Source organism: Dendropsophus ebraccatus, chromosome 12 (genome assembly GCF_027789765.1).
Source record: "Dendropsophus ebraccatus isolate aDenEbr1 chromosome 12, aDenEbr1.pat, whole genome shotgun sequence".
NCBI lineage: Eukaryota > Metazoa > Chordata > Amphibia > Anura > Hylidae > Dendropsophus > Dendropsophus ebraccatus.
In genome coordinates this window covers 26160551-26188509 of record NC_091465.1, presented here as the reverse complement: position 1 = coordinate 26188509, position 27959 = coordinate 26160551, and the positions used below count along the sequence as shown (strand labels likewise).

The 27959-nt window shown below is 44.2% G+C and overlaps 1 protein-coding gene across 1 annotated transcript in view; it reads left to right on the top strand.

Annotated features, from left to right (window-relative positions):
• Positions 1–27959, top strand: part of C1QTNF12 (C1q and TNF related 12) — a 52144-nt gene that overhangs the window by 6653 nt on the left and 17532 nt on the right. Inside the window, exons 2-3 of the mRNA XM_069949086.1 lie at positions 26433–26549; positions 26808–26925. Of these exons, the coding sequence (XP_069805187.1) occupies positions 26433–26549; positions 26808–26925 (235 nt within the window). The remainder of the gene's footprint in view (positions 1–26432; positions 26550–26807; positions 26926–27959) is intronic.

Here is a 27959-nt window from a genome sequence, read left to right as displayed (position 1 = left end):
TGGGGAGAGCACCAAACCACCCTGATACATAGTCCCTCAGGTCCTCACTCTGTTACGAGCTTTGGGACCTAAATAGGGAAACACCAGGGTGGCCCTTGTAAATCAAAGTCTAGCTCTGTGGCGAGTATAACAACATAAGACAAGGGTTACCAAGGCCAGGCATCCATCCACAGACTGCAGTTTCGGGGTATTTGCCCCTCGTCAGTGTGGAGCAGGATTCTGGCTACTGGGGCAATGATAAATAGACCAACAAAACACAACAATCACTGAACTCAGGGAGAACAGTGAAAAATTCCAATGGAGTACTCATTTACGAGTCTCCATTGATTGTCCCATACAAAATTTAAATATGCAAAAAAGGGGTCCGTGGAGCCTCAGTTACGAGTCTCAAAACACGGGAATAGCCAGATATCCCTCTCTCCCTCTGGTCAATAAATAAGGGGGCTTAATATGGGACCTGCCTCTCATAAATTTTATAATGGGATATTGAAATTCATATTGTAAACCAGACCAATATAACCAATGAATATCCAGCTAAGCTGGGTTTTCTATGTTATTGCATCACATCGAGGTTGACTGCTACTCTACTGCTACTTTATATACTAGAATTATCAATTTTTCTAACAATCCTTGTAGAACAAAAATTTCCCGCCAATCTGTGATCCTGAACTAAAACACCCAGCATGACCTGTCAGTCAGAAGCAGAACACTATGATCAGGGCGGATAGGATATCACTGTCATCAGCTGATAGCATCTCCAGCTGGGTCTCACATTCTCTCCGGCAGACGGATCTGTCTTCCTTCTCTAAAATCACCTAATCTTATACTTGAACATGATCTCTATTTACGTCATAGGAAATGATCCCATTTTTCACTTTGATTATATGGAAAATGGAAAGTGTATATAATACCTCATTGCGACATTAATCAACACATGGTTCCGGCTTTAAAATAATTGTAAAATATTTGATAAACCACAATATAACATGCGGGACTAGCAGCCATCTTCCCGTAATATCACTATGTTATGTCTATGGAATCACATGGAAAGTTAGGACTGATCCTCATACAGATCACCCAATAGGGTGCTCTAAAGGTGCCTATACACCTTCAGTAACTGTCTCTCCCATTCTTTCCATACACAGACATTTATGTGTTCTCTATGGAGAGGGTAGAGCTGCAGCCAGACAGTTCTAGCAGTGGTTTATCTCTTTGAGAACAAAGGGGTTGGAAAGTCCATCACGCCAGACAATTTTTAAACCAACATTATGTGTTGGTGCAGATTCAGGAGGCCTCCATACATTTTAGGCTATGTTCACACTACGTACGTCTCCGGACGTAGTGCGTTCCGTGAATAAGCGTCCGGAGACTTACGTAGTTTGCGTACAATGGAAAGTATACGATATACGGCGGCACAGTTCACACTACGTAAGAACTTACGCGAGGATCGTACGCGGCGCCATATAAAATTAACCAGACCATTGTTTGAGGACGAAAATGCCGTAACTTACGCCCGTAGCGTTACATGCGGTCCCGTACGTAGTGGTGATTTCTTCATTTTGCCATCTTTTTGTGCCGATCCAAAAGGTTCTGTGGGGTGTCCGGGGCTAGGCGAAGATTTCCAAGTAAAAGACCGCTGTAAGATCGCTACGTAGGGCGCTCGGGAAGCGTAAGTAGACTTTGGGCGTAAGTTCGCGCTCTGTACGTAGCCGGCCGCAAGTAGCGTAAATCTCCAGCCGGAGTTTACCGCGTATGTGTCCGGCCGCGAAAATACGCAGTGTGAACATAGCCTTATACTGATGGTTAAACATGCCACCAGCTAACGATGGGTTTAGCCGACTTCTGTGTATGGGGACCTTAAGACTTGATTGAAAGATCCAGGTCAAACCTTCATTTTAGAATAGATTGTAAAAATGTGTATCTTGAAGAGAATTCAATAATCGGTAACATTATACAGGAAAATCAAAGAGTAAAGAACTTTAGATAAACTGAAGTGCGCGTTACCTTTGAAAGAACCAGAGGGTCTTTTCTGTTCTTGTATTTTGACTATGAGGTAGGATGCCCATACACCTAACATTAGGGTTGGTGAAAGTGAAAGATTTCAATCAAAACAAAAGTTTGTTGAGTGAAATTTTAAAAAGATCGACCTATCAAATTTGCTATCATCTGAATTAAAGTCAGGGTGAGTTTGAAATGTTTGGGCAATAGTTGGACAAAATATTTTTTGATCACTAATAAAGTCCTTTTGATTACCAGTGGATAAGTTGGATGCAGTCCTGAAGGGGTTTTCCAGCAAAAAATCTTTTTCTTTCACATCAACTGAATCCAGAAAGTTATATAGATTTGTAATTTACTTCTATTAAAAAGTCTTCCCATACTTATTAACTGCTGTATGTCCTGCAGAAAATGTATTTTCAGTCTGACACTGCTCTCTGCTGATATCTCTGTCCGAGACAGGAACTCTGTCTGAATCCCCATAGAAAACATCTCCTGCTCTGGACAGTTCCTGTCTCGGCCAGAGATGTCAGTAACGAGCACTGTGTCAGACTTAAAATAAAACAACATTTCCTGCATGACATACAGCAGCTAATAAGTATGGGAAGACTTGATATTTTTTAATAGAAGTAAATTACAAATCTATATAAATTTCTGACACCAGTTGATTTGAAAGAAAAAGATTTTCGCTGGACAACCCCTTTAAGTAGAACTAGTAATTTACTCATGTTCATTCTGAGCTTCGGAGTCCAGGGGGTGGTCCTAATTGGTGATGTCAGTAAGCACACTCCTAAGTCCTGAATAAGTAGATGTTGATATAACTAAAATACTAGTTGTTCTAAATCTTTTCCCATAAAACTATATATCAATCTGCTCAGCTCCTCCTCCTCTATAACATGCTGCCCACAGATGGGACTGCATTTTCGACGTGACAGGTTCCCTTTAAGCAGACATATTGTTTATCAAGACTGATGATCCCCATCATTCTGATGTGAGTACAAGCTGTGCTCGCCATGGTTTGGAACACTGTAAAGCTCTGCGATCCACTGGCACACATAAAGTGTCTGTATACACGAGGGCTCGGAGACAAGGCATGTCAGACAAAATATTTAAATTAACTTGATAGTATTTACTCCTATTGGTAAATTATATGCGTAGCGATCCTGAGCCTGAGATTGAGAATAAAAACCATAACAAATATGAGTGTTGGGTTAATGCATTGTATAAATATTAGTTCTTAAAAGAATTTTTGGAGAAGAAAAGCTGATTGGTGCCATTGTTTACCCATACACATTGTCGGGGAAGGAAGGCGGGGTTAGAAAAACTTTGCAGGAATAATGTATATTTTTCTTTTCTGGACAGGTGTCATTGGGGATTATTCTGGTTCATAAGTTAGAGAAAAAAAAACAGCGAGTCAGGGAGTGCTGTCCCCTTAAAGGATTCCCAGGAAAGATTCTGGGAGAGGAGTGTGGACAAAACAATAAGTAGGATTAACAAGTTGCGAGATGAAAGAGTCCGGAGTGAGAGAAGTGATTGTGAAGTGTGTTAAGAAAATAAGATCTTCATCAACTCGAAATACTCTTCTGAGTGATGTGTGAATCTCAGCAATTATGACAATGAAGACGGAACCGTGCGTGTTTGACATGTTAAGTGACCAAAGGCTAGAAAGGGCTTTGATCTGAGCCCCAGGGGTATGGCATGGTGTTGTGTGATAGACAGAGGGCTACAATGGACTGGAAGTCATAGAGGTAACCAAGCGAGAGCTTAACACTACCTCTAGGCTACTAGCTCAATAATTGGTTACAGATGAGGAACCCCTTTAATTTCCTCAGAATGTTGTTCTTGAGACGTCTTCATATATGCGTGTATATATATTTCTTATAATAAGGAAAATGCTGCTGATGCAACGGTACAGACCGTAATAACTCATTATATATGAATGCATCATCTTTGACAATTGTTTATATACATTACTTTTTTGGTCTTAAGAAGAGATGAGTGCAACACAAGGAAGTACCTGCTCAGCCAATCAGGGGGCATCTTGTGTTAAGACAAGAGATGAGCGCAAAACAATGAAGTACCTGCTCAGCCAATCAGGGGACACCTTGTGTTAAGACTAGAGATGAGCGCAAAACAAGGAAGTACCTGCTCAGCCAATCAGGGGGCACCTTGTGTTAAGACAAGAGATGAGCGCAAAACAAGGAAGTACCTGCTCAGCCAATCAGGGGGCACCTTGTGTTAAGACAAGAGATGAGCGGAAAACAAGGAAGTACCTGCTCAGCCAATCAGGGGGCACCTTGTGTTAAGACAAGAGATGAGCGGAAAACAAGGAAGTACCTGCTCTGCCAATCAGGGGACACCTTGTGTTAAGACAAGAGATGAGTGCAAAACAAGGAAGTACCTGCTCAGCCAATCAGGGGGCACCTTGTGTTAAGACAAGAGATGAGCGCAAAACAAGGAAGTACCTGCTCAGCCAATCAGGGGGCACCTTGTGTTAAGACAAGAGATGAGCGCAAAACAAGGAAGTACCTGCTCAGCCAATCAGGGGGCACCTTGTGTTAAGACTAGAGATGAGCGCAACTCGAGCAAGCTGTCCGAACTGCATTTCTTTAGCGTTGGCTGCAGAACTTGAATGCAGCCCTAAGGCTGCTTGGAAAACATGAATACAGCATAGACTGTATCCATGCTTTCCAGGACTCCCTAGAATTGCATCCAACTTCTGCAGCCACTACAGAGCAAATGCAGTCCCGAGCATGCTCGAGCTGAGCTCATCTCTGGTCAGAACACAAGGTGCCCCCTGATTGGCTGAGCAGGCACTTCCTTGTGTCTGGACTGAGATCAGGAAGTGCAGGACAGTTGGGCCGGGCACCAAAGGAACGGGCATAACTCTTTCTTTTCCCATTTTCCCATGTACAGGGTCAAATGAGGGCTTGTTTTTTTTTGAGGGATATTACTTTTTCAAATACCCTTTTTTTTACCATAAATATTTTACTCCAAACAGAATATTTTACTCCAAAAAAAAAAAAAAAAATGTAAGTGGAAAAAAAACAGCAACCCTGCAGCTTTTAAGGGATTTCATTTTTTCACCATTCACTTTACAATAAAACTGATACATTATCTTTATTCCCACCCCTTCCCCGGTTATTGCTGGAAAAGGGGTCCCAGCCTAAGTATCCCTTTAAGTACCCCTAGGCAGGGCCGTTTTAATACATTGGTGGGCCCAGTGCACAGCCCTCAAGAGCGGCCCCCCCCCTTCCCTTTCGGCACATTGTATAATGTACTGAATTTCCCCCCACACTGTATCAAGAGCCCCAATACATACAGTGGTTACCTTATAACACTATTTCCACCATAAAGTGATTACATATTACATAAAAACTGCACTAAACAAAACAGAAAGATATCACCAATGATACCATTACATAATACCGCCACATCATGACCCCTAACACTACAACCCTATAACAGAGTGCAGTTACATCCAGTGACTCACCGGGGTGTCTTCTCCGATCAGAGTCTGTCACCTTTTCTTTTTCTCTCCATCCAGTCTGGGCCACCTTGAAGTCTTCTCCTGGCTGTGAATCTTCTCTCCAGAATCTGCCGGCAAATATTTTAGGCTCCAACACATACAGTAGTTAGGTCCCTTGTACCCCTATACAGTAGTTACACCCCTCTGTACCCCTACATAGTAACACCCCTCTGTGCCTCCATGGTTTTAAGGTGTCCCTCTAGTATATAGACCCTCATGTGCTCCTCCAGTTATATACAGCCCTCCTGTGCGCTCCCCCATTAGTATTTAGCCCCCCTGTGCACTCTCCCCAGTAGTATATAGCCCCCTGTGCTCTCCCACAATAGTATATAGCCCCCCTGTGCTCTCCCACAATAGTATATAGCCCCCCTGTGCTCTCCAATAGTATATAGCCCCCCTATGCTCTCCCACAATAGTATTTAGCCCCCCTGTGCTCTCCCACAACAGTATATAGCCCCCCTGTGCTCTCCCCCAATAGTATATAGCCCCCCTGTGCTCCCCCCAATAGTAAATAGCCCCCGTGCTCTCCCCAATAGTATATAACCCCCCTGTGCTCTCCATAATATATAGCCCCCCTGTGCTCTCCCCCATAGTATATAGACCCCTGTGCTCCCCAAAAGTATATAGACCCCTGTTCTCCCCAATAGTATATAGCTCCCCTGTGCTCCCCAATAGTATATAGCCCCCTGTGCTCCCCAATAGTATATAGCTCCCCTGTGCTCCCCCATAGTATAAAACCCCCTGTGCTCCCCCATAGTATATAGCCCCCTGTGCTCCCCCATAGTATATAGCCCCCTGTGCTCCCCAATAGTATATAGCCCCCTGTGCTCCCCAGTAGTATATAGCCCCCTGTGCTCCCCAGTAGTATATAGCTCCCCTGTGCTCCCCCATAGTATATAGCCCCCTGTGCTCCCCAATAGTATATAGCCCCCTGTGCTCCCCAGTAGTATATAGCCCCCTGTGCTCCCCCATAGTATATAGCTCCCCTGTGCTCCCCCATAGTATATAGCCCCCTGTGCTCCCCCATAGTATATAGCCCCCTGTGCTCCCCCATAGTATATAGCTCCCCTGTGCTCCCCCATAGTATATAGCTCCCCTGTGCTCCCCCATAGTATATAGCTCCCCTGTGCTCCCCCAGAGTATATAGCCCCCTGTGCTCTTCCATAGTATATAGCTAGACTGTGCTCCCCCATAGTATATAGCTCCCCTGTGCTCCCCCATAGTATTTAGCTCCCCTGTGCTCCCCCATAGTATATAGCTCCCCTGTGCTCCCCCATAGTATATAGCCCCCTGTGCTCCCCCATAGTATATAACCCCCTGTGCTCCCCCATAGTATATAGCCCCCTGTGCTCCCCCATAGTATATAGCCCCCTGTGCTCCCCAATAGTATATAGCCCCCTGTGCTCCCCAGTAGTATATAGCCCCCTGTGCTCCCCAGTAGTATATAGCTCCCCTGTGCTCCCCCATAGTATATAGCCCCCTGTGCTCCCCAATAGTATATGCGCTCCCCTGTGCTCCCCAATAGTATATAGCCCCCTGTGCTCCCCAATAGTATATAGCTCCCCTGTGCTCCCCCATGGTATATAGCTCCCCTGTGCTCCCCCATAGTATATAGCTCCCCTGTGCTCCTCCATAGTATATAGCCCTCTGTGCTCCCCCATAGTATATAGCCCCCTGTGCTCCCCAATAGTATATAGCTCCCCTGTGCTCCCCCATAGTATATAGCTCCCCTGTGCTCCCCCATAGTATATAGCTCCCCTGTGCTCCCCTAGAGTATATAGCCCCCTGTGCTCCCCCATAGTATATAGCCCTCTGTGCTCCCCCATAGTATATAGCTCCCCTGTGCTCCCCCATAGTATATAGCTCCCCTGTGCTCCCCCATAGTATATAGCTCCCCTGTGCTCCCCCATAGTATATAGCTCCCCTGTGCTCCCCCATAGTATATAACCCCCTGTGCTCCCCCATAGTATATAGCCCCCTGTGCTCCCCCACAGTATATAGCCCCCTGTGCTCCCCAATAGTATATAGCCCCCTGTGTTCCCAAGTAGTATATAGCCCCCTGTGCTCCCCAGTAGTATATAGCTCCCCTGTGCTCCCCCATAGTATATAGCCCCCTGTGCTCCCCAATAGTATATGCGCTCCCCTGTGCTCCCCAATAGTATATAGCCCCCTGTGCTCCCCAATAGTATATAGCCCCCTGTGCTCCCCAATAGTATATAGCTCCCCTGTGCTCCCCCATAGTATATAGCTCCCCTGTGCTCCCCCATAGTATATAGCTCCCCTGTGCTCCCCCATAGTATATAGCCCTCTGTGCTCCCCCATAGTATATAGCACCCTCTGCTCCCCAATAGTATATAGCTCCCCTGTGCTCCCCCATAGTATATAGCTCCCCTGTGCTCCCCCATAGTATATAGCTCCCCCATAGTATATAGCTCCCCTGTGCTCCCCTAGAGTATATAGCCCCTGTGCTCCCCCATAGTATATAGCCCCCTGTGCTCCCCCATAGTATATAGCTCCCCTGTGCTCCCCCATAGTATATAGCTCCCCTGTGCTCCCCCATAGTATATAGCTCCCCTGTGCTCCCCCATAGTATTTAGCTCCCCTGTGCTCCCCCATAGTATATAGCCCCCTGTGCTCCCCCATAGTATATAGCTCCCCTGTGCTCCCCCATAGTATATAGCTCCCCTGTGCTCCCCCATAGTATATAGCCCCCTGTGCTCCCCCATAGTATATAACCCCCTGTGCTCCCCCATAGTATATAGCCCCCTGTGCTCCCCAATAGTATATAGCCCCCTGTGCTCCCCAGTAGTATATAGCCCCCTATGCTCCCCAGTAGTATATAGCTCCCCTGTGCTCCCCCATAGTATATAGCCCCCTGTGCTCCCCAATAGTATATGCGCTCCCCTGTGCTCCCCAATAGTATATAGCCCCCTGTGCTCCCCAATAGTATATAGCCCCCTGTGCTCCCCAATAGTATATAGCTCCCCTGTGCTCCCCCATAGTATATAGCTCCCCTGTGCTCCCCCATAGTATATAGCTCCCCTGTGCTCCCCCATAGTATATAGCCCCTTGTGCTCCCCCATAGTATATAGCTCCCCTGTGCTCCCCCATAGTATATAGCTCCCCTGTGCTCCCCCATAGTATATAGCCCCCTGTGCTCCCCAATAGTATTTAGCTCCCCCTCCCATATAACATTGAAAAAAACAAACACTTTTACTCACCTAGGTCCACGCGTTCCTCTTCTCTTCCCTCTTGTGGCCGCACTTCCTGCGGTCACAAAAGGCTGCACTCCCCTTACCCTCGCGCTGACGCTCCAGTGACGTCGGGCGCTAGAGGGAGAGTGCGGCCTCTTGTGACCGCAGGAAGTGCAGCCACAAGAGTGACTGACAGGGAGGGAGCCAATGGCTCTCTCTCTGTCAGTACCGCTGATGCTGAAGCGCTGAAGCGCCGCAGCAGCAGCGGGCGGGGGCAGCGGCGGACGGGGGGGGGGGGGGGCCTGCAGGGGGCGCCATGGAGGGGTAAGTAGATTACCCATCCATGGCTCTCCCCCCTGACAGGCTGGTGGCCGGAGCCCTGTGCGACCGCACTGGTCGCACATAGCAACGGCCAGCCTGCTCGGGGGGGCCCCTTTAACCAGTGGGCCCTGTGCACGTGCACCAGGTGCCCTCTGGTTAAAGCGGCCCTGTGCACGTGCACCATGTGACCTCTGGTTAAAGCGGCCCTGCCCCTAGGTGACATTTACAATCATTAGGTTGCTTCATTGAACAGTGTAATGGGTGCTACAGTATACCGGTATATCCTACCTGAGTCTAATCTTTTGGCATTTGAATACCGGTGGCTGGAGAAGTTGGCTGAACAAATGCCGAACGATCGGACTCGAGTATGCTTAATTTGTGCTTATCTCTACAAGCAAGAAAGGAGTCCTTTATTGCGCATGTTCACTCCCGCTCTTTTCATGTGACTGTAGTGACTGCATGTCATGTGACTGTAGATTACGCATGGGGATTCTTTGGCCCTCCAGCTGTTGCACAACTATAGCCAAAGGCTGTCCTGGCATGATGGGAATGGTAGGTTTGCAACAGCTGGACAGACGCAGGTTCCCCATTCCTGCTGTAGATGGACTTCAATAGAAGGCCTATGGGTCAGTTTTAGAGATGAGCGAGTACTAAAATGCTCGGGTGCTTGATACTAAAGACGAATATTTCCTGATGCTCGGGTGCTCGTTTCGAGTAACGAATCCCATTGAAGTCAATTTGAAACTCGAGCATTTTTGCAGGGGACCAAAGCTCTGCACAGGGAAGGTTGCCTGAAAACCTAGAAACCTCAGAAAATGATGGAAACAACACAGAAATGGACAGGAAACAGGGGGTAGATGTATTGAGGAGAGATTTATCAAACATGGAGTAAAGTGAAACTGGCTCAGTTGCCCCTAGCAACCAATCAGATTCCACTTTTCATTTTCCAAAAGAGTCTGTGAGCAATGAAAGGTGGAATCTGATTGGTTGCTAGGGGCAACTGAGCCAGTTTCACTTTACGCCATGTTTGATAAATCTCCTCCATAGAGTATGTGTGTAACTGGTGTACCACGTGCAAGACGCAGTACAGTGAGGATAGGTATAGCTGAACTACAGATCCCAGCCAGCCAAGAGAATGTCAGCAACACGACAAATTGACTACTGACAGCTGCACTACAAGTCCAAGCCAGCAGCCAAGAGTAGCAAAAAAAAAATGTTTTCAAAATTTTAAGCCATTAGAAGGACTGTTGGGTTCTTCATGTTGAATTCCTGCCTAATCGCACACGAATTCTCTGCCTAACTCTCTCCCTGACAGGCAGCAGCTCTCCCTAATCTCTTCCAGCCTGCGTCTGACGCGAGCACCGCGGGACCTGATTCTTATATGCCCAGGTCATCTAATCTGCTCACCCAATCGTTGCTTTCGACATGTAGGGTTCCCACATGATGCTACGAGATCCCAAAGACTCTCCTGCATGACGATTGGCTGAGAAAAAGCCGCCAAACATGCAGGAAGAGAAAGATACCATTGTCATGAGTATCGCGAGATGCTCTTCCGAGTACCGAGCACCATTGAGTACCCTAATACTCGAACGAGTACCAAGCTCGAGCATGCTCGCTCATCACTAGTCAGTTTCCTTTCTTGTACAATGAGCGGGGAGAAACAGCACACAGCTGTGCTTCTTTTTACTTGTTCTGAACAGCAAGACCCCGACCAATCAAGACTATTGATATGTCCTAAGTAGGGATGGTCCGAACCAAGTTTGGTTTGGGTCCGTACAAACCCGAACTCTCGGTAATGATTCCCGCTGTCTGCCCGCTCCGTGCAGCGGGCGGATCCAGTGGGAGGACCGCCTGGAAAACTGGGATACAGCCATAGACAGCAGGAATCTGATGCCGAGCGTTCGGGTTCATACGAACCCGAACCTCGGCAGGTTCGGACCATCCCTAGTCCTAAACATTGTCCATTACAAAGTGTAATTACCTATTACCCATTAACTAAAAATAATAGCTTCTCACCCTAAGGAACAAAGTCGGTCCCAGACGCCATACCTATTGCACCTTCCTGACATATCTGAATGACTTGTGTGCAAAACGTGCGGAAACCTTCTTTATGCTTGTTAACTTAAGTGCAATATCAAAGAAAAAAGAGACAATTTCACTTTAACAGCACGTGCCGTATGTTCAGAGATGTCAGGAATCAAAGGAATATTTCAGCACAGGGGTGGAATTACCTGCTTACATTTCCTTTCATGCTTGAAGGGGCCGCAAGGAGCTCAGATTGGACTTAAAGTGTCAATTTCAAAGTAGAGTGGGACTTGTGATACTCTTGTATTATACAATCAAACAACTAATTTCAGAGGTTGATCTGCTGATAGGAGATTTGTAGAAGTCACAGAGCTCAGCTACAAATTCTCAATTCCCTGGTGTGAGATGGTGTTTGTAGCTTGGCCGCAGTACAGACACAAGTTTGGTTAGTATAACAGGCTGCACTAGTAAAATGAGCCTTATTATTCTCTAGTTGATAGGATAAAAATAGCTTTACTGGCTTTTACATTACCAGACGAGGTCGAAAACAAGGCGAGATGCTTGAGTAAGTTATGTACATCTGTAAGACATTGGGATTTCCTTGCATTCAACGACGAGCCTATCTGTTCTATATAACAGATGTCAGCGAAACTTTTCGCGAAGTAATTTTAGAGCCGGTCATGTGATCCCTCTTGGCCAATGGGCTAATTGGCATGCGTTGGGTTGCACTGGAGACACTGTCAAATATCATCTGTGCCAGCATTATGACAGCCATGGCACTACCAAAGTCTGCCAGTCAGAGTGTAATAAAGAAGAACGCATGCTTGAGTCTGATCGTTCAGCATATGAATACCAGCGGCTAAAGAAATTGGATGCATCCCTAGGGAGTCCAGGAAAACATGGATACAGGCTATAGCCTATGGCTGTATCCATGTTTTCCAGAACTCCCTAAGGGCTAATTCACACATCTGTTGTTCTGTCCACAATTGGGGACAGAACATGAAACCAATGTTATCCTATGGCCCCGTTCACATGTCCGTAAGTGTATACGGGGCCGCAATCCGCGCCGCAAAAAAACGGACATGTAATGCGGACCTTTTTTTGCGGCACAGATGTCTGGGGTAATGATGTGTGAACGTAGTGCTCCGTGAAGCACGGAGCACTACGGATACTTATACGGTAGTGCGGTCCGCGGCCATGGACTGCACTACGGGTGTGTGAATGTGGCCTAAGGCTGTGTTCACATTAAGTATAACCGGCAGTTCTGTGACCTGGCTGGATCACAGAACAGCCGGTGTTACTGAACATCATCCCGACCGGTACTGCAGTACCGGCCGGATGATCTTCTTTTCTGCTGAATTTAGATGCGTCAGTTCACACAACGGAGCGTGCGCTCTGGCTCGGCTTTTGTTTGGCTGGATGGAATCCCAGCCGGAGTGTGTACTGTGTGTATACGCTCCAGCTGGGATTCCATTCATTCACAGACAACGTATGGTTTGTATAAATCCCGGAAGTTGTTGCAAATTGTAAACAACGGCCTTGATTTATACAAAACATACGTTGTGTGAACATAGCCTAGAGCTGCATCCAGCTTCTTCAGCCAGTGGTATTCATATGCCAAACAATTGGACTTGAGCATGCTGAAATTGCGCTCATCTCTACTCCTGAACAAACACAATAATCTAATCATTTTCTCCATTACCAGTACTACCAGAAGAGTGGTGTCTTCCATCCTGTGGTGCATCTCCCATTGGCATCTATGGGAGATGCACCACCAGAGAGACGGCTGCCAGGTGCATGCAGACGTTCTGGAAGCCCAGTCAGCACAAATGTGTTGATTGGTTCCCTTAAATGATTGGCTAAAAAAATAATAACAATTACAAGCTTTCTAGACTACAATAGTCTCTTCGTCAGGCATGGTCCAATATTGTGTTTAACCGTGCATGATGAGGAGACCTAGGTAGTCTTGAAAGCTTGTAATTTGTTATATTTTCAGTTAGCCATTGAAACATATTAACTCGACTTAATAATCTCTTAAAGTGATACTGTTAGCTAGAAAACACGTCCCAAGCTACTTACGTAGGTACATAGCTCTGTAAACAGTGAGATCAATCACATCTTTATTGCAGTTGTGTGGGGCTGAAATCCCCAAATACAAAAGTTTCTATTGCTGCTCTGCAGTGTCACTTTAGTGCCTGGCCACACCTCTATGACACTTCGGAGCAGTAGCAAAAAACTTTTTTTTTTTTAGTTAACTGCAGGATCTGCAATATATGATCAGTCTCACTTTCTGCATAGCTATTTAGCTACGTAAGCAGTTTGGGATGTCTTTTGTCTCATGGTTTTTCTTTTATATGGTTTTATATGTACAGACCCCATATAGTGAGTTAGAAAGTGCTTCTATTTAACACTGTCCACCGCATAATGCTCACATAAATAGGGGCCCAATAGGAATTAGGAGCGGATAGCTATCACGGATGGTTGGTGACACATGCGTCCGTCCTCTTAGAAGTTTTGAGTAAGGATCACAGGCTAATAGAAAAGGAAGTAAGGATATTTTTCCAACATGTTGGAAAGATTTCTTGTTGAATATCAAGATTGGCGAGCCCATCATGACCTTTTACAAGAAGTAATTTTTGGCCTAATATAAGCGCATGGAACAAGTTTAGCACTGAAGATATCTTTTAACTCTGAAGGTTTAATGTGATTACTGTCAACAAGTAGAATTCCGTTGCGCCTGGTAAGTATTCAGGCTATTATTCCGTTAATAGAAATAGGTCCGGTTATACAGTTCACACTGAGTTTTACGTCATCATTTTGTGGAAATAAGCGTATTAATGGCTGAATGATGTGTTTTGCTTTTTATTTTTTTCCCAGGTTGTTGACAACAATTCGGATTTGTAGTCTGTTTTTGGATTTCCAAAGTTGTCAGATGTAAACTATGTTTTTGGATGTTTTATAATATTATTTAAAAGGAGAAGTCCCATGACAATAAAAAAGACAGAGGCTGGCAGGGGGGTGCTGGAACATAATAAAGGAATTATACGTACATATCCCTGTGCTCCCGTAGCGCTGCTTTAACCATACCGGCCTCCAGCAGCCCCTGCTGCTGGAACGTCACATAGCCCGTTGATGGATAGCCCGCTCAGCCAATCAATGACTGGGGTGGGAAGAAGTTGGGCGAAAATTGCTTCTGATGGCTGTCCGAAAGAAACCAGTGGCAAGTGCAAGAGAATGTGTTTTTTTATTATGTTCACGCACCCCCCTGCCTGCAGCCTATTTTTTTTATTTTACGGCACTTCACTTGGTGTTATGGCTCTATTCTCACTACATGAGTAAGCTATAGGGCAGTCGCGAAAACAGCACTGAGCCTCATGTGAGGACAGCTAAGTTTTGTTGCCTCCCTTTCATTATAGGCACAAAGGATGTTAGTTTTCCTTAAGTAGAGTCTGCCACAAGCTGTGTGAAGACCATTTGTGCTTTACTGGGAATTCTGGTAAGAAAGGATATGCAAAATAGCTCTCAAAACAATTAGAAAAAGTGACATCCCTTCAAGTCAGTGTTTCACTCCATTAAGGATTCTTAGAAAATGGACTAAGGATATATGCCAAGCCAAAAATCTCTCCAAAAGGAAAGACGACCCATCGGCAGACAGCTGTTTCAAGGTTGTTCCCCCTCTTCAGTGCAGAGCAAGGTGTTGGCTGGATAGTGAGAGGCCTTGCAACATGGGACAAAGGGATAAGAGATCCATAGAGTCCACCATAAAGACGTGTGGTGACTAAAAGGCCCATTCCTGCTCCACTGGGAATTCTGGGAAGAAATGATATGCAAAACAGCTCTCACCCCACTTATAAAAAGTGGTCTTCTTTCAAGTCAGAGTTTGACTCCATCTAGGAGTCAAAGAAAATTGACTAGGGATTAGAGAAAACAAAAGTGAATCTTGAGGATTCTTAGGTTCATCCGAACCCAAACTTTTTACATTTGATTACTGGTGGCTAAAGAAGTTCAATGCAGCCCTAGGGAGTCCAGGAAAACATGGATACAGCCAGAGGTTGTATTCATGTTTTTCAGGACTCCCTAGGGCTGCATCCAACTTCTTCAGCCACTCGTAATCAAACGTTGCTCGGGTTTGGACGGACTCGATCATGCTCAAAATTCGCTCATCTCTACTAGAGACATATGCCAAGCCAAAAATCACCATCAGTTTTTACTATGGGGTACCCCTTCTTTAGCTATCTTCAGTTGTTCTGGCTACTTCCTTTATTATATATCAACTTCTATTCTCTGTCAGGGACAGCAAACCCAAAAACTCAGTGGGATGCTGGGTAATAGATGGCAATGGAAGATGAACATGTATTTATGTGTTCATTCATGGATAAAATAATAGGTGGCATGCATTTTGCACTCTTAGGTTGGGTTCACATAATTATTTTCTTGCAAACATATACGTTAAACTTTATATAGCTTTTTTTAATTTTCAGAAGTACATTTTTTTTCCTGTTCTCCCAGTCACTGTATATGGCAGAAAAGAAATATTAAAGAAGCATTTCAGAATTTTTTTTTTTATTTGTCCCCCCCCCCCCCCCGCACGCACTGGCGTGTATACTCACCAGCGATGATCGGTGTCCTGCGGCGCGGCTTCGTTCTGGTCCTGCGGTCCACGCACATTCACGTCACCGCTCTTCTGACCCCTATTCTGTCTTCATGTCGATTTAAGGCCGGAAGTCACACTCTCCCATCAGGGGCGTAGCTAGGATCCATTGGGCTTCATAGCAAAAAACTGTTTGCCCCCCCCCCCCTACGCACGTAAAAAAGCACTGTGTATATATATATATATATATATATATATATATATATATATATATATATATAGGCTCGGTGATGTGGCCAGAAAATCTTGTGTGGCCAGATGCAGAGTCTTGCCTGCTGCTACAAAATGTTGCAGCAAGTAAACACTGGGTCACCTATACACTGCAGTACACAAGGGGTTAAGCAGCAGGACACAGGAGGCTCTTATGTTTCCTGTACATGCCCAGGCCCCCTTCCTGCATGGGCCCCATAGCAGCTGCCTACCCTGCCTCTATGGTAGCTACGCCACTGTCTCCCATTGAGAATGCAGAGTGTGACTTTCGGCCTTGAATCAACATGGAGATAGAAGAACCGTGACATGAACGCGTACAGGAATTGAATGGCGCCACAGGACCAGAATAAAGCCGTGCTGATCATCACTGGTGAGTATACCCCCCAGCGTGCAGTGGGGCGACAAATAAAAAAAAAGTATGTTTAAGTATGTTAGAATAGACCTAGAAACATGAGGCTTTCTCATTGACCGAAGCGCTAAAAAGTATTTTATCGTCATATACGAAATGGTGACGGGAATGAATAACAATAATGAGATTGTGTCAGTATAGAGTATACATAGTGCAGAAATATTTTCGTTTTTTTTGCAGCACGTAAGCTATATGATATTGTCCGGCTCCAGTAGATGTCACTGTCACCAGCCAAGCTTTGCTAACCGGAAAGATTTATGAATCAGCTGCAGCGGCATAAGTAACTGTGAGACTGTGTGCACTCACCATGCCACCTCTCCTAAGCTGCTGTGTATTAGGCTGCATGTCCAGTAGGACAGAGCCTGGCAGCACCTGAATTGGCAGCCTTGCCTCAGTGCCTCGACTTAAAGCTGCCAAAACAAAGAAGATCCCAGCCAGCCAGAGTCGGGACTGCTTCTGCATGCCATAGTAATTAAATAATCACTGTGCAATGGGGCTCCTTCCAGAAGCCATTCAGACTTCACAACAGCACTTGGGTGGAGAGTGAATTACTGTTCGTCTACCAGAAAAACAGGCCGAGTTTTTTTTTTACCCTCCCTTTAATCAGACTAACATGCCATAGATCTTATAATGTAATCAATAGAGCAGGCCTGACATTGAGAAACTGAAGAAAAGTAAATAGAGTTTAATGTTTTGCAGGATTTTTATTGGGTTAATATATATATATATTACATTTATATCAACCTTATAGTATCTGCTTATGTTTAAAGGGGTAGTTCAGCAAAGAAGTAATTTCTTTCAAATCAACTGATGGCAAAGATTTGTAATTTACTTCCATTAAAAAAAATCTCAAGTCTTCCAGTTCTGTATGTCTTGCAGAAAGTGGTATTCTTTATAGTCTGGAGAGCAGGAGAGGTTTTCTATGGGGATTTGCTACTGATCTGGGTAGATCCTGACATGGACAGAGGTGGCAGCAGAGAGCACTATGTCAGACTGGAAAGAATACACCACTTCCTGCAGGACATATAGCAGCTGGAAGACTGGAGATTTTTTAATAGAAGTAAATCACAAATCTCTGGCACCAGTTGACTTGAAAAAAAAAAAAAAAAAAAAACATTTATGATTTTTTTTAATGCAAGGCAACATTCTGAAATATTACAGCTACAAGACCAGGTGCAATACCTGAAGGCTGGGTAATGTGCTAGAGCTATGTATAATTGTTACCATTCTGTGTATGTTTCAGAAGAATTTTTTTGCTTTAATGTTTTTATTTATTTTATTTCATAATTTTTTTTCCCTTCATGTGCAGAACCTAAAAATATATTTATATATATTTTGGTTGTCCTTAGAAACAGACAACAATTTATCACTCTGTTGCCACCCAGGTGACCTTTCAACTGAAAGGGGTACCTATCCGAAATATGTATGGCATATCCACTGAATATATCATAACTGTCTGATAGATGTGGGTATCATCTATGCGACCATTACCTATCTAGCTGCCATACCTACACAGTTTACAGAGATTCCATAGACGTCAATGGGAGTGTTGTAAACAGTGTAGGACTGTGGGCTGCAGACACTCCAGAAGGGACCATGGGAGGTCCTCACTCTTCAGATAAATGCAGGTCCCAGAAGTGAAACCCACAGCTATCAGCCATTTATAGCATATCTTGGGGATTTGCTGAGATCAGAAGAACAAGAACAACACACCCCTGTAAATGAAAGCGGGTTAGAGAAGAAACCTGCATACAGTGATGTACAACTGGCACACTGCTTGTTTTGGTGAACAGTGAGCACTTAAATGCTTCTGTGCTCTTTACTCGAGTCAAGCGTTTTTCAATGCTCAAGTTCCCAACTCGAGTAATGAACCCCATTGAATCCAATGGGAGACTCAAGCATTTAAACAGGTGCCCCCTGTTCGGCAGAATTGAGGGGGTGCCTTGGTTAACCTATTATAATTTTTCGTTCTAGTTTTTGTATATTTAGTTCCTTGAAGGAATATTTTAACAAAATATACAAAAATTAGAACAAAATTTTTTTTATAAGTTTCTGCAAGACACGTTAGATCTCCGGCAGGATGCTGGCAATAACCATTTCGCTTTCAGTTATTAAAGGAAACAAGTGCCACGAGGTGCTAGGTCGGGCATCGAATTCGATCGAGCACCCCAATGCTTGATCAAATACTATGCTCGACTGAGCATCAAGCTCAACCCTAATGGTGAAGCTAACTGACAAATCAAAGTTTGTCTGCTAATATTGACCCATTAATTTGTGTTGTGTTGTTATAATGTATGTTTAGGTATATGTGTTGCTGTTATTGCAAATTAAGGTGAGAACCTGAACCCTGGACTGTGTTTGTTTGACCATAGTTCTCTCATAGTGGGTAACTTGTACACTTTCACTTGTAGGGGTTGTTTGGAGAGTTGTTCTGTGTATACAGTATGTAACTGTGCGTCTTCTTGTAAAGGAAATAAAGACTATTGCAGATCATAAGCACAGGTTGACCGTCATAAACATCCCATACATAGTAACAGGGTCTCCCCATAAAGCCGAACCTACAAGTAGTGTAACCTACAAGTATGGTGACACACTTAACGGCACTATTAGCAGCAATTTCATTGGGCGCCACAGGAGGGGTGTGCTGGGTGGGCCGAAGGGGGTTGCTCTTGGCTGCCCACTATGTATATTTATATATGACTAGTGAGCGGCACAAGAGGGAGCGGGCTGGACAGGCCAATCTGGTACTCCAGGCCCTCGGGTAACGCCCCAAATGCTCCTAAGCACCTAAATAGCATAGGGGCAATTAGGGGCTATCTACATAATGCGGGGCAGAAGAGGAGAATGATTCACAGCCCTGCAGTCATCAGGTAAAGAAGTTGTGGGGCATATCAGCAGGTTTATTGGGCAGAACCTGCTGATAATGCCGTTTTAAGCAAATCAGACCCCACTGTCGTTCGTAGAACCATCCTTACACGTTTAAATAGATATATATGCTTACAAGGAAATAAAGGTCAGATGAGTGAATTAGAACAGTGATTTACCTTAAAAAATCTCTTGGGGTGGCAGGTGGTATGTGTAACCCTTCTTAGCATATGCCATTGGTCACCAAACTTCGGCCCTCCAGCTGTTGCAAAACTACATTTCCCATCATGCTTGGACAGCCAAATCCAAAGCTATAGCTGTCCAGGCATGATGGGAGTTGTGGTTTTGCAACAGCTGGAGGGCCGCAGTTTGGAGACCCATGGCATATGCCCTCATAGACCTCAGGTAAAGAGTTCTTATGAACAGCTACCAAATACAAATTCAATGAGTGAATGACATGGTTTCTTTGAGGAGACCATCACGAAGACACATGGAGGTGTGGGGCCATTCATGCTCAACTGGGAATTCTAGAAAGAATATGCAAAGCAGCTATCTTACAACAGAGATCTTCTCCTTAGAGTCGCTATTTGACTTGGATTTGAAGCCTTGTAATATGGCGGGGGATTTAAGCCAAGCCAAAATCCTCTCCAGAAGTAACGATTACTCATCTATAGACAACTTTTTGGGGGTATTGCCCCTCATCAGTACAGAGCGGTGGTTGGCCCCAGAGAGGCCTGTTGTCACAGGATCAAAGGAGTGATGTGATGTTTCTATTTAAGAAACATTAGCCCTTTGATGTTGTGATAATAGAGTCTCTCCAAAAAGCCAGCACCAAGATCTGTTCTGTTAAAAGGAAGCTACCTCCAAAACGTTGTGTCAGAAAAGTGTTTTAAATATTTACTGACATCATCTGTCGGTGGAGAGTGGGAGGTTGCTATATACCTAAGAGAGTTGGCCAACCCCTCCAGTGAAGGTTTGGATGACTTTAGTATACGGTGAATGGGCACCTTTAGAACCATATAGGGGCATACAGAATTCTAGACAGCTCTGGATGCATATCTGGAAACTGTCCAGAATTTCGGATTCTGTGTATGGCAGCCCAGTTTAGCTCCAGCACCTGGGCAACTGTCACCAGATGCTGATGCTGGTCCTTTAACTCTACACGCTCCTAGCATACAGTTAAATGTGGGGCTGTGCTTGACAGGGCTGGGAGATAGAGAAACCAGAGCAGAGCACCGCTGCAGCTGTGCAGCAGGTGAGTATGTATTTTTTTTTCACCTTTGTTTTTATGGTCAGGAAACACTGATGGTTTCATAAAGCCTCCTGAAAGGCTTCCTGATCAGTGTTTTCTGACCACGGAAGGGGGCCTGAGTCCCTTGGCAAAAACCTCTGTACTAGCCAGTCAGCAACCTGCTTATTACTGGTGAAAAGGGCTACTGTGCATTAAAAAATTTACCACATGGTATACATTTTTTTTTTGCACTGGGAGTCAAGGGCAGAAAAATAAAAATACATGACATAGATCAAATATGTTATAGATATCAAGAGAAATCGAGAGTAGAGATGAGCGTGTCTCATGCATCCCTAGGGAGTCCTGGAAAACTTGGATATAATAGGCTGTATCTATGTTTTCCAGGACTCCCTAGGGATACATCTAACTTCAGCCCTGATATCCAAATGCCGAGCGATCCGATTAACGCATGCTCAAGTTGTGCTTATCAGGAGCCATCTCATTGCTGTGGTCAAAGTTTGCTCTTTGCTGATATCTGGATTTTAGAGAGAAATTTCATTTATATATTTTTTTTATATGAATAAATATAAATTTCAGATAAGAAACAAAATATGATAATTAGATAAAATTGCAACAAGTGGTAAAGTGAGCCCAGTGAGAGTCCGCAAGGTGCTGCCGAGACTGTTTATGACCCATATTGCACAAGACATATCTTGGCCTGGCCGTCGTCTCTTGCCTCACCAGAAGAAATCATTGTTCATTTTTTTATTATTAGAAATAAAATCAACATTTTTACAAGCGCAGTGGTCTTGCCCAATGGCTATTATTCTCATTGCTGTGTTTTATTACATCCTGTTTGAAGTGTGGCTGGCACATACCACACCCTCATTTCACTAATGGGGAAAGCACACTTCGGCAGAAACCAGCTGACTCTGACTTCTTTAACCTGCCCTTGGCCAGACATTGACATTGAGTCTTACAGCAGATGCCGTTCTTGGCACACAAGCTATTGGAGGCCATACGCGTTATATGTTTGTTGCTTTGAAAGTTCTACAAGGTATAATGTCTACTGTGTTACACTGCACCCATCATCCATAGAGAGACGTGGTCGGGGCGTCTCCTTCCATTGTTTTCAATCTGTGTGCCAAATAGTTAGGGTGTGAATAGTATTTTAGGCACCCTTGCGCAAGGTTCTTGTTACGCAAGAAACTTTGCCCTTAAAGGGTGGGATTTTCAGGAAATGTAGTTGCTCAATAACAAAGGAGTTGGCAGTCTGGTTTCTAGGGGCAGCAGAGACGCTAGTATAATTGGGTGGCACGTAGAGTATGGTTACCAGACAGGTTGGTACCTCTCCAGCTTGGGTTTATATGAAAGACAGGTGGTAAACAGCTCTTATGAGTAATCTTCACAAGTGCATGTGCTATGTAGGAGAATATATGGGTGCATTAATAGATGCTTGTCTATATATAGTCCATAGTTAGGTCTCAATCTAACTTGGAGAAATCTGCCATTGACGTTACATTCGAACTACTGCATTACTACCCCAAGTGAACATATACAGCAGGGATGGGGAATCTTTGGCCCTCCAGCTGTTGCAAAACTACAATATCCATCATGCCTGGACGGCCAAAGCTTTAGCTTTGGTTGTCCAGGCTTGATGGGAATTGTAATTTTGCAACAGCTGGAGAGCCAAGGTTCCCCATCCCTGATATAAAGAAATGCTGTAGTTACTACTGTACTATTTGTTCCTTGTTCTATACAAACCTGTAATGATTCCGCAGGAACATATAATTTGAGCCCCAAAAACCTTGTCCTCTATGGAAAAATAAAAAAACCCAGTTATGACGGTGAAGTTGTATGGCTGTGGTTGGATAACTCAATAATGTGTTATTGTGCTCCCATTGAGGTCGGGTCATTATGGCCGGCAGCTAACCATCCGGCCCCATATTACCCATACGCAGGAACATTTCGCATGGCTAAGCCATCCTGTGTTCTCTATTTGGAGGGAGGGTTAAGCTGCAGCTGCAACTTATGTCTCCCAGAACAATAGGGTCGAGCAGTGATTTTCCATCACCCCCAACCCCTATCTGACATTATCCGACAGTGGTTGGTCAAAAGAGATGCATTCACCTTACACTGACCGTGAACAGTAGGTACGGCTGACTAAGGTATAGGGTGTATGGGGACCTTTACACCCATGAACAATCAATTTGCATAGGGTACTCACATCTTATGGTGCCCAGGTTTGTGTGGCCTTAGGCAAGTTTTGACATGCATTACACATGATGGTCTATAGGCCATTAATAGTTTGTCAGCAGGGTGCAGACACCCAGCTGTTTGGACAATCTGCGGCACCCAATGTAGACACACTGTATGGCACAGGAAGCCTTGAAGTTAATGGGAGCCAAGCTATAGTAACAGAGCATGGCTACAGGACATAATATATGGAAGAGAGGGTGCTATGGCTCACCCAAACAGCTTGGTACCCTCCCGCCACCAGGTATAAGTTGTATGGGCGCCTTAACTCTAATATGCCAAAGCGGTTATCCAGCCTTATAAATCTGCTGGTGTATCCTCAAGATAGGTATTGTATTTTCCTGTGTATAAGGCTACTTTTTAACACAGGAAAATCTTCTCAAAAGTCAGGGGTCGTCTTATACGCTGAGTGTGATCTTATAGGACGGGTGCTGAAAAGCTTCGGAACCAGACTGGAGAATCTGCGCTTGCCGCACACGGTGGAGGGAGCTCAAAAACGTCCGCATCTCAGTCATATGCGGTGACCATACGAAGGGCAGAGCAAGCTGCAGGTGTCCGGGTTATGGAAAAAAGATATGGTAGAGTGGTGCTGTGCCCAGAAAAACACACCACTATCACCTGTCTGGCCGGCCCTTGTATGTATTACTGTACCTCCTTCTCTACCTCCCAGATCTCGCTGCTACTGTATATTTTTAATACATTTTTTTTTGGTGAGCGTTGGAAGAGCGGTAGTCTTATACGGCGAGTATATCCTAAACTCTATATTTCAACTGGACAAGTTGGGGTCGTCTTATATGCCGGAAAATACGGTAATCAGTTCTAGCATGGCGGAGGTCTGACTATAAGTTGGTCTTCAGGGTAGGCCACTTATTTTGTAAGGCTGGATAGTCCCTATGTTCAACATGTGGAATCTTTGCATTTATCGTGCACTTTTACTGTGGTTCTTACCCGTTTTAGAAATCAATGTGATCTAAAGGTTCTTACTTGTTTTCTCCATCATAGAAAGAATTTGGAAGGCTCCAATACTTGGACTGACATTTTACTTTCTCAGTATTTTTTTGTGAATTGGACTAAAGTATTGTGTTTATATAGGAATTCAAGACTCTGATTACATAGCGCTGGGTATGTAATACAGCCCTGACATACCTTTCCGCAGATATTTTCCCTCTGTGGATGTTTTCATTAACACATATACCGGGTCCAGTAGTTATTACACTAGTAGGTGCCATGGACACTTCATTTGTCCTTAGACGTAAGCCTTTCTTTTATCGCCTTGGCGGGTTTTACGTGTTACAGGATGCACAAAAGGCACGGCAGGCAGGCTCGTGTTGTTTGCTGTGCTGTAGTCAACTGGAATCAGATCCCATTCACTTCAACTACGAAGCAGAAGCGGAAAAGGAATAGTATTTTAGTTGCTTTTAAGGCTCTGTTCACTTGACATATGAGCCTTGTGTCGAGGTATTGGAACTCTTTCCCGATATGTACCTCCAAAGGAAGGCTTTGTCTTTTGCCACTTTACAGACATTCGATGGCATACGTTGCCCAAATGCTGTCTTGACGCGCCGAAAGATCACTTTTGGCATTCATCATATATATTGGGCCCCATGGAAAATGTAATGTGGGCAAAAAAAGTAACACTTGAAATGCTCATTGAAAATAAAGTATTATTTGTTATCTTGATAACTCTCCTTTAATATATTGGGTGTGTGCCCTAAGGCTGGGTTCAAACTGCGTTTTTTTTGTTGTTTTTTTTCAAAAAAGGATGAAAAAAAAATTATGCATTTGTGTGATCCGTTTTTCTGTTGACATATCAAAACTGATGTTTTTTTAATGGACACAAAAATGAGGTTGACTACGTTTTTGTGTGTGTAAAAAAAAACAAACAGATCCGTTTGATTCATTATATAATAATAGAAATCAATGGAAAACTGATGCACAGAAATGCATCCGTTTTTTGAAGAAAAAAAAAACAAAACGCATTGCAAAAATGGATTGCAAAAACGCAGTGTGAGCCCAGCCTAAGGCATCTTTATGTGATCCATTCTACCATGTACAACCATATGAGGGAAATTTAATCCAAATATTTTTTGTAGTTCACCTAGAAATGAACCAACAAATTTGTTCACAAATTTCATTCGAGTTGTAAAATGAAATATTTAGGGGACAAGTATGGCAAAGGGACTGGGGATCTCAGTTGGCACCCCAGCTCCTTTGTTATGAATGGAGCCGAGGGTCAGCATGTAAACCATGGTTCCATTCATTCTTTGTGGAGCCGCTGGAGAGAATAGACAAGTATTCTTAAATAAGAAAACCGCTTTACGTGTGAACTGTGTAATGTGTCGTTTCACCTGTGGTGGCACTGTAGGGAGATTTAGCACAGATCATTGTTTGCTGTGGGGCAAAGCATCTGTGATCAGCCTCTTGTTACTTCTCACTATCAGATTATCCAGAAGTTTTGTTTAACCAGATTATCCAGAAGCTTGGTTTAATAATTTAATTGCAGACATAAAACGAAACCATAGAGAACCTTCATCAGCCCGAGAGGATAGTCTACAAAGAGCGTCTTTGACGTTGGAGGACTAAATATGGCCATGCCTCACACTGCCTGATGCTGCATTTACACGGAAGATCGCTTTGTGTAAACAGTCTTTTAAAGATTCACCCTATGTAAAAGATGGGCTTAAGCAATCTTAAAAACGCTCGCAATAACGATTTTTCTTACGAATCTTCTAACGATTTTTCTCCATCTAAATGCTGATCGTTATAAAAACCAAATCGTTGCTTCAAAATTAATAATTAATCATCACCATTTCATTAAATCGTTAATCAAACGCATTTTGTTAAATCGTTAATCAAACGCCCCATTAGAGTCACTGGGGCCTGAACAGCTGATTGGGCCCGGAAGCAGTTGGCTCCATTCACTTTGTAATGGCCGGACCTGGTTGCTGCTTCTGGACCCATTTACTGTGCAGCTAAAATAATCATTTAACTTTCACCAAATGAGCATTTATTATGGCTGAAATTATCCATTTCTATTGACTAATGTGTATATGCACCTTAAAGTTTATTGGCACACTTCAGACGGAGAGTGTGCCAGAACACAGTGTGAACAGAGTCTACTCCATTTACTTTTCCAAGGTGGTAATACTATACTATTTATACTGCCAGTACCTGTGTTATGTCCATTCAGACCTCATTTTAGTCCTCTGCCCTGTCTGAATCTACGCTTTTGGCCATAATTCAGTGTCTGAACTGTATGTTTCCTTTGCACCAGTCTGAACTCTGTCTTAATCTAGTACTTGCTGTGTGATGATTGACGGATTCTGCACCACACCCGTCTGGTTTCTTCAGTTAGCTCTAGTACTGGGTCTAGTTTATACTGAGTAGTGATGGACTGTTGCTTTCTCCACTCATCTCCATTTCCTGCCAGTCTGTGGTCTGGATGTCAAAGGGCTGGTCCAATCACGCTCTGGACTAAGACTCCACTTATGCTCTGGGACCTTGTCTTGTCTAGTTCTGTGTTTCACTTACCTAGTGAAGGGAACATTGCCCAGTTGTCGCCAACTACTTAGGATGGGACGAGCAAGTAGGCAGGGACATTCTTGGGGGGCTTAGCGCTAGGGCTGTCCCTATCTGTCCCTTTATTCCATCCAGGTCCCGGGTTTCCTTACAACCTGTTACAGTATTAGAGAATTTATTTTAAAAAAATGAATTGCTGATATGGATTTGTCTCCCCTTTGTTTTAGCTTTCTGAATCTCCCGGTCCTGAAAAACCAGATCCTGCATTGACATGGGTTAAATTTAGAGACCGAGTCGATGATGGGACTTACCCCAAAAAGAAATGTAAACTTACCAAAAATCAAGTAAGTATCTCTATCTGCTTAGTCCTTCATCATTGTTGGTCAGATCCTTGTGGGATTATTTTCCTCCTCCAGGATTGGTTCCCAACCATGAATGTTTCCAGGACTAGAATAATGGCCTAATAAACACTACGTAGATGTAGGTTGATGGTTAATCATTGATAAATGATCGTCTGGGATGAATTGCTTTGCATTTTGGTCAGTATAGGCTGTTATGGTTGTTAAAGTTCAGTGCTGAGTGATTCTTCTGTTTTACTTCAGAGACTATCTGGGCCACCAGGTCCACCAGGACCTCCAGGGCCTCCCGGTCCTCCAGGAATGCCGGGAGCTGAGGTCACACATGAAGTTCTGTTGCAGGAGTTCAAACTGATGCTGAAAGGTAAGGATGAACCCAGTAACAGGTCTACATCTGCAGATCTGTGCCCTGTCTACTACAACATATACATTAGGGTTAGGGGTATTATTATAGGAGGAGATATGTGTTAGACAGGATCATGAGCTGAGGAATAACTCACTGGAGTAGAGATGACCTCTAAGAATTCAGGGCTCTCTTCTATTAAAGGAGAAGTCCGACGAAAATTTTTATTAAAGTATTGTATTGCCCCCCAAAAGTTATAAAAATCCCCAATTTACACTTATTACAGAAAATGCTTAAAAACTTTTCCCCCTGCACTTACTACTGCATCAAGGCTTCACTTCCTGGATAACATGGTGATGTCACTTCCTGGATAACATGGTGATGTCACTTCCTGGATAACATGGTTATGTCATGACCCGACTCCCAGAGCTGTGCGGGCTGTGGCTGCTGGAGAGGATGATGGCAGAGGGATGCTCAGTGTCACTCCAGTGCCCTGTGTCCCTCAGTGTCCCCCTGCCATCATCCTCTCCAACAGCCACAGCCCACACAGCTCTGGGAGTCGGGTCGTGACATCACCATGTTATCCAGGAAGTGACATCACCATGTTATCCAGGAAGTGACATCACCATGTTATCCAGGAAGTGAAGCCTTGATGCAGTAGTAAGTGCAGGGAAAAAAGCACTTTATAAGCATTTCCAGTAATAAGTGTATATTGGTGATTCGTATAACTTTTGGGGGGCAATACAATACTTTCATTAAAAAATTTGCCGGACTTCTCCTTCAACCTGTGTATATGAGGGTGCAGAAGTGACCACTTTCTTAAAGAGACATTGCAAGGCATATGTGTCAGGTCATGGGGGGGTCTGACTACGGGATTTCCAACTATCTTGACTATTTCTGTCAGCTCTGTAGACAGTGAATGGAGTGGCAGTGCACATGGACGGCTACTCGCTCAGTGCTGGGCGGGAATTAAGATTAAAGTACCAGGGAATTTTTATTAAATATATATTTTTTCCTATTTTCTCCTGTGCAGACTTTCATGCTCTCTTTAGTCC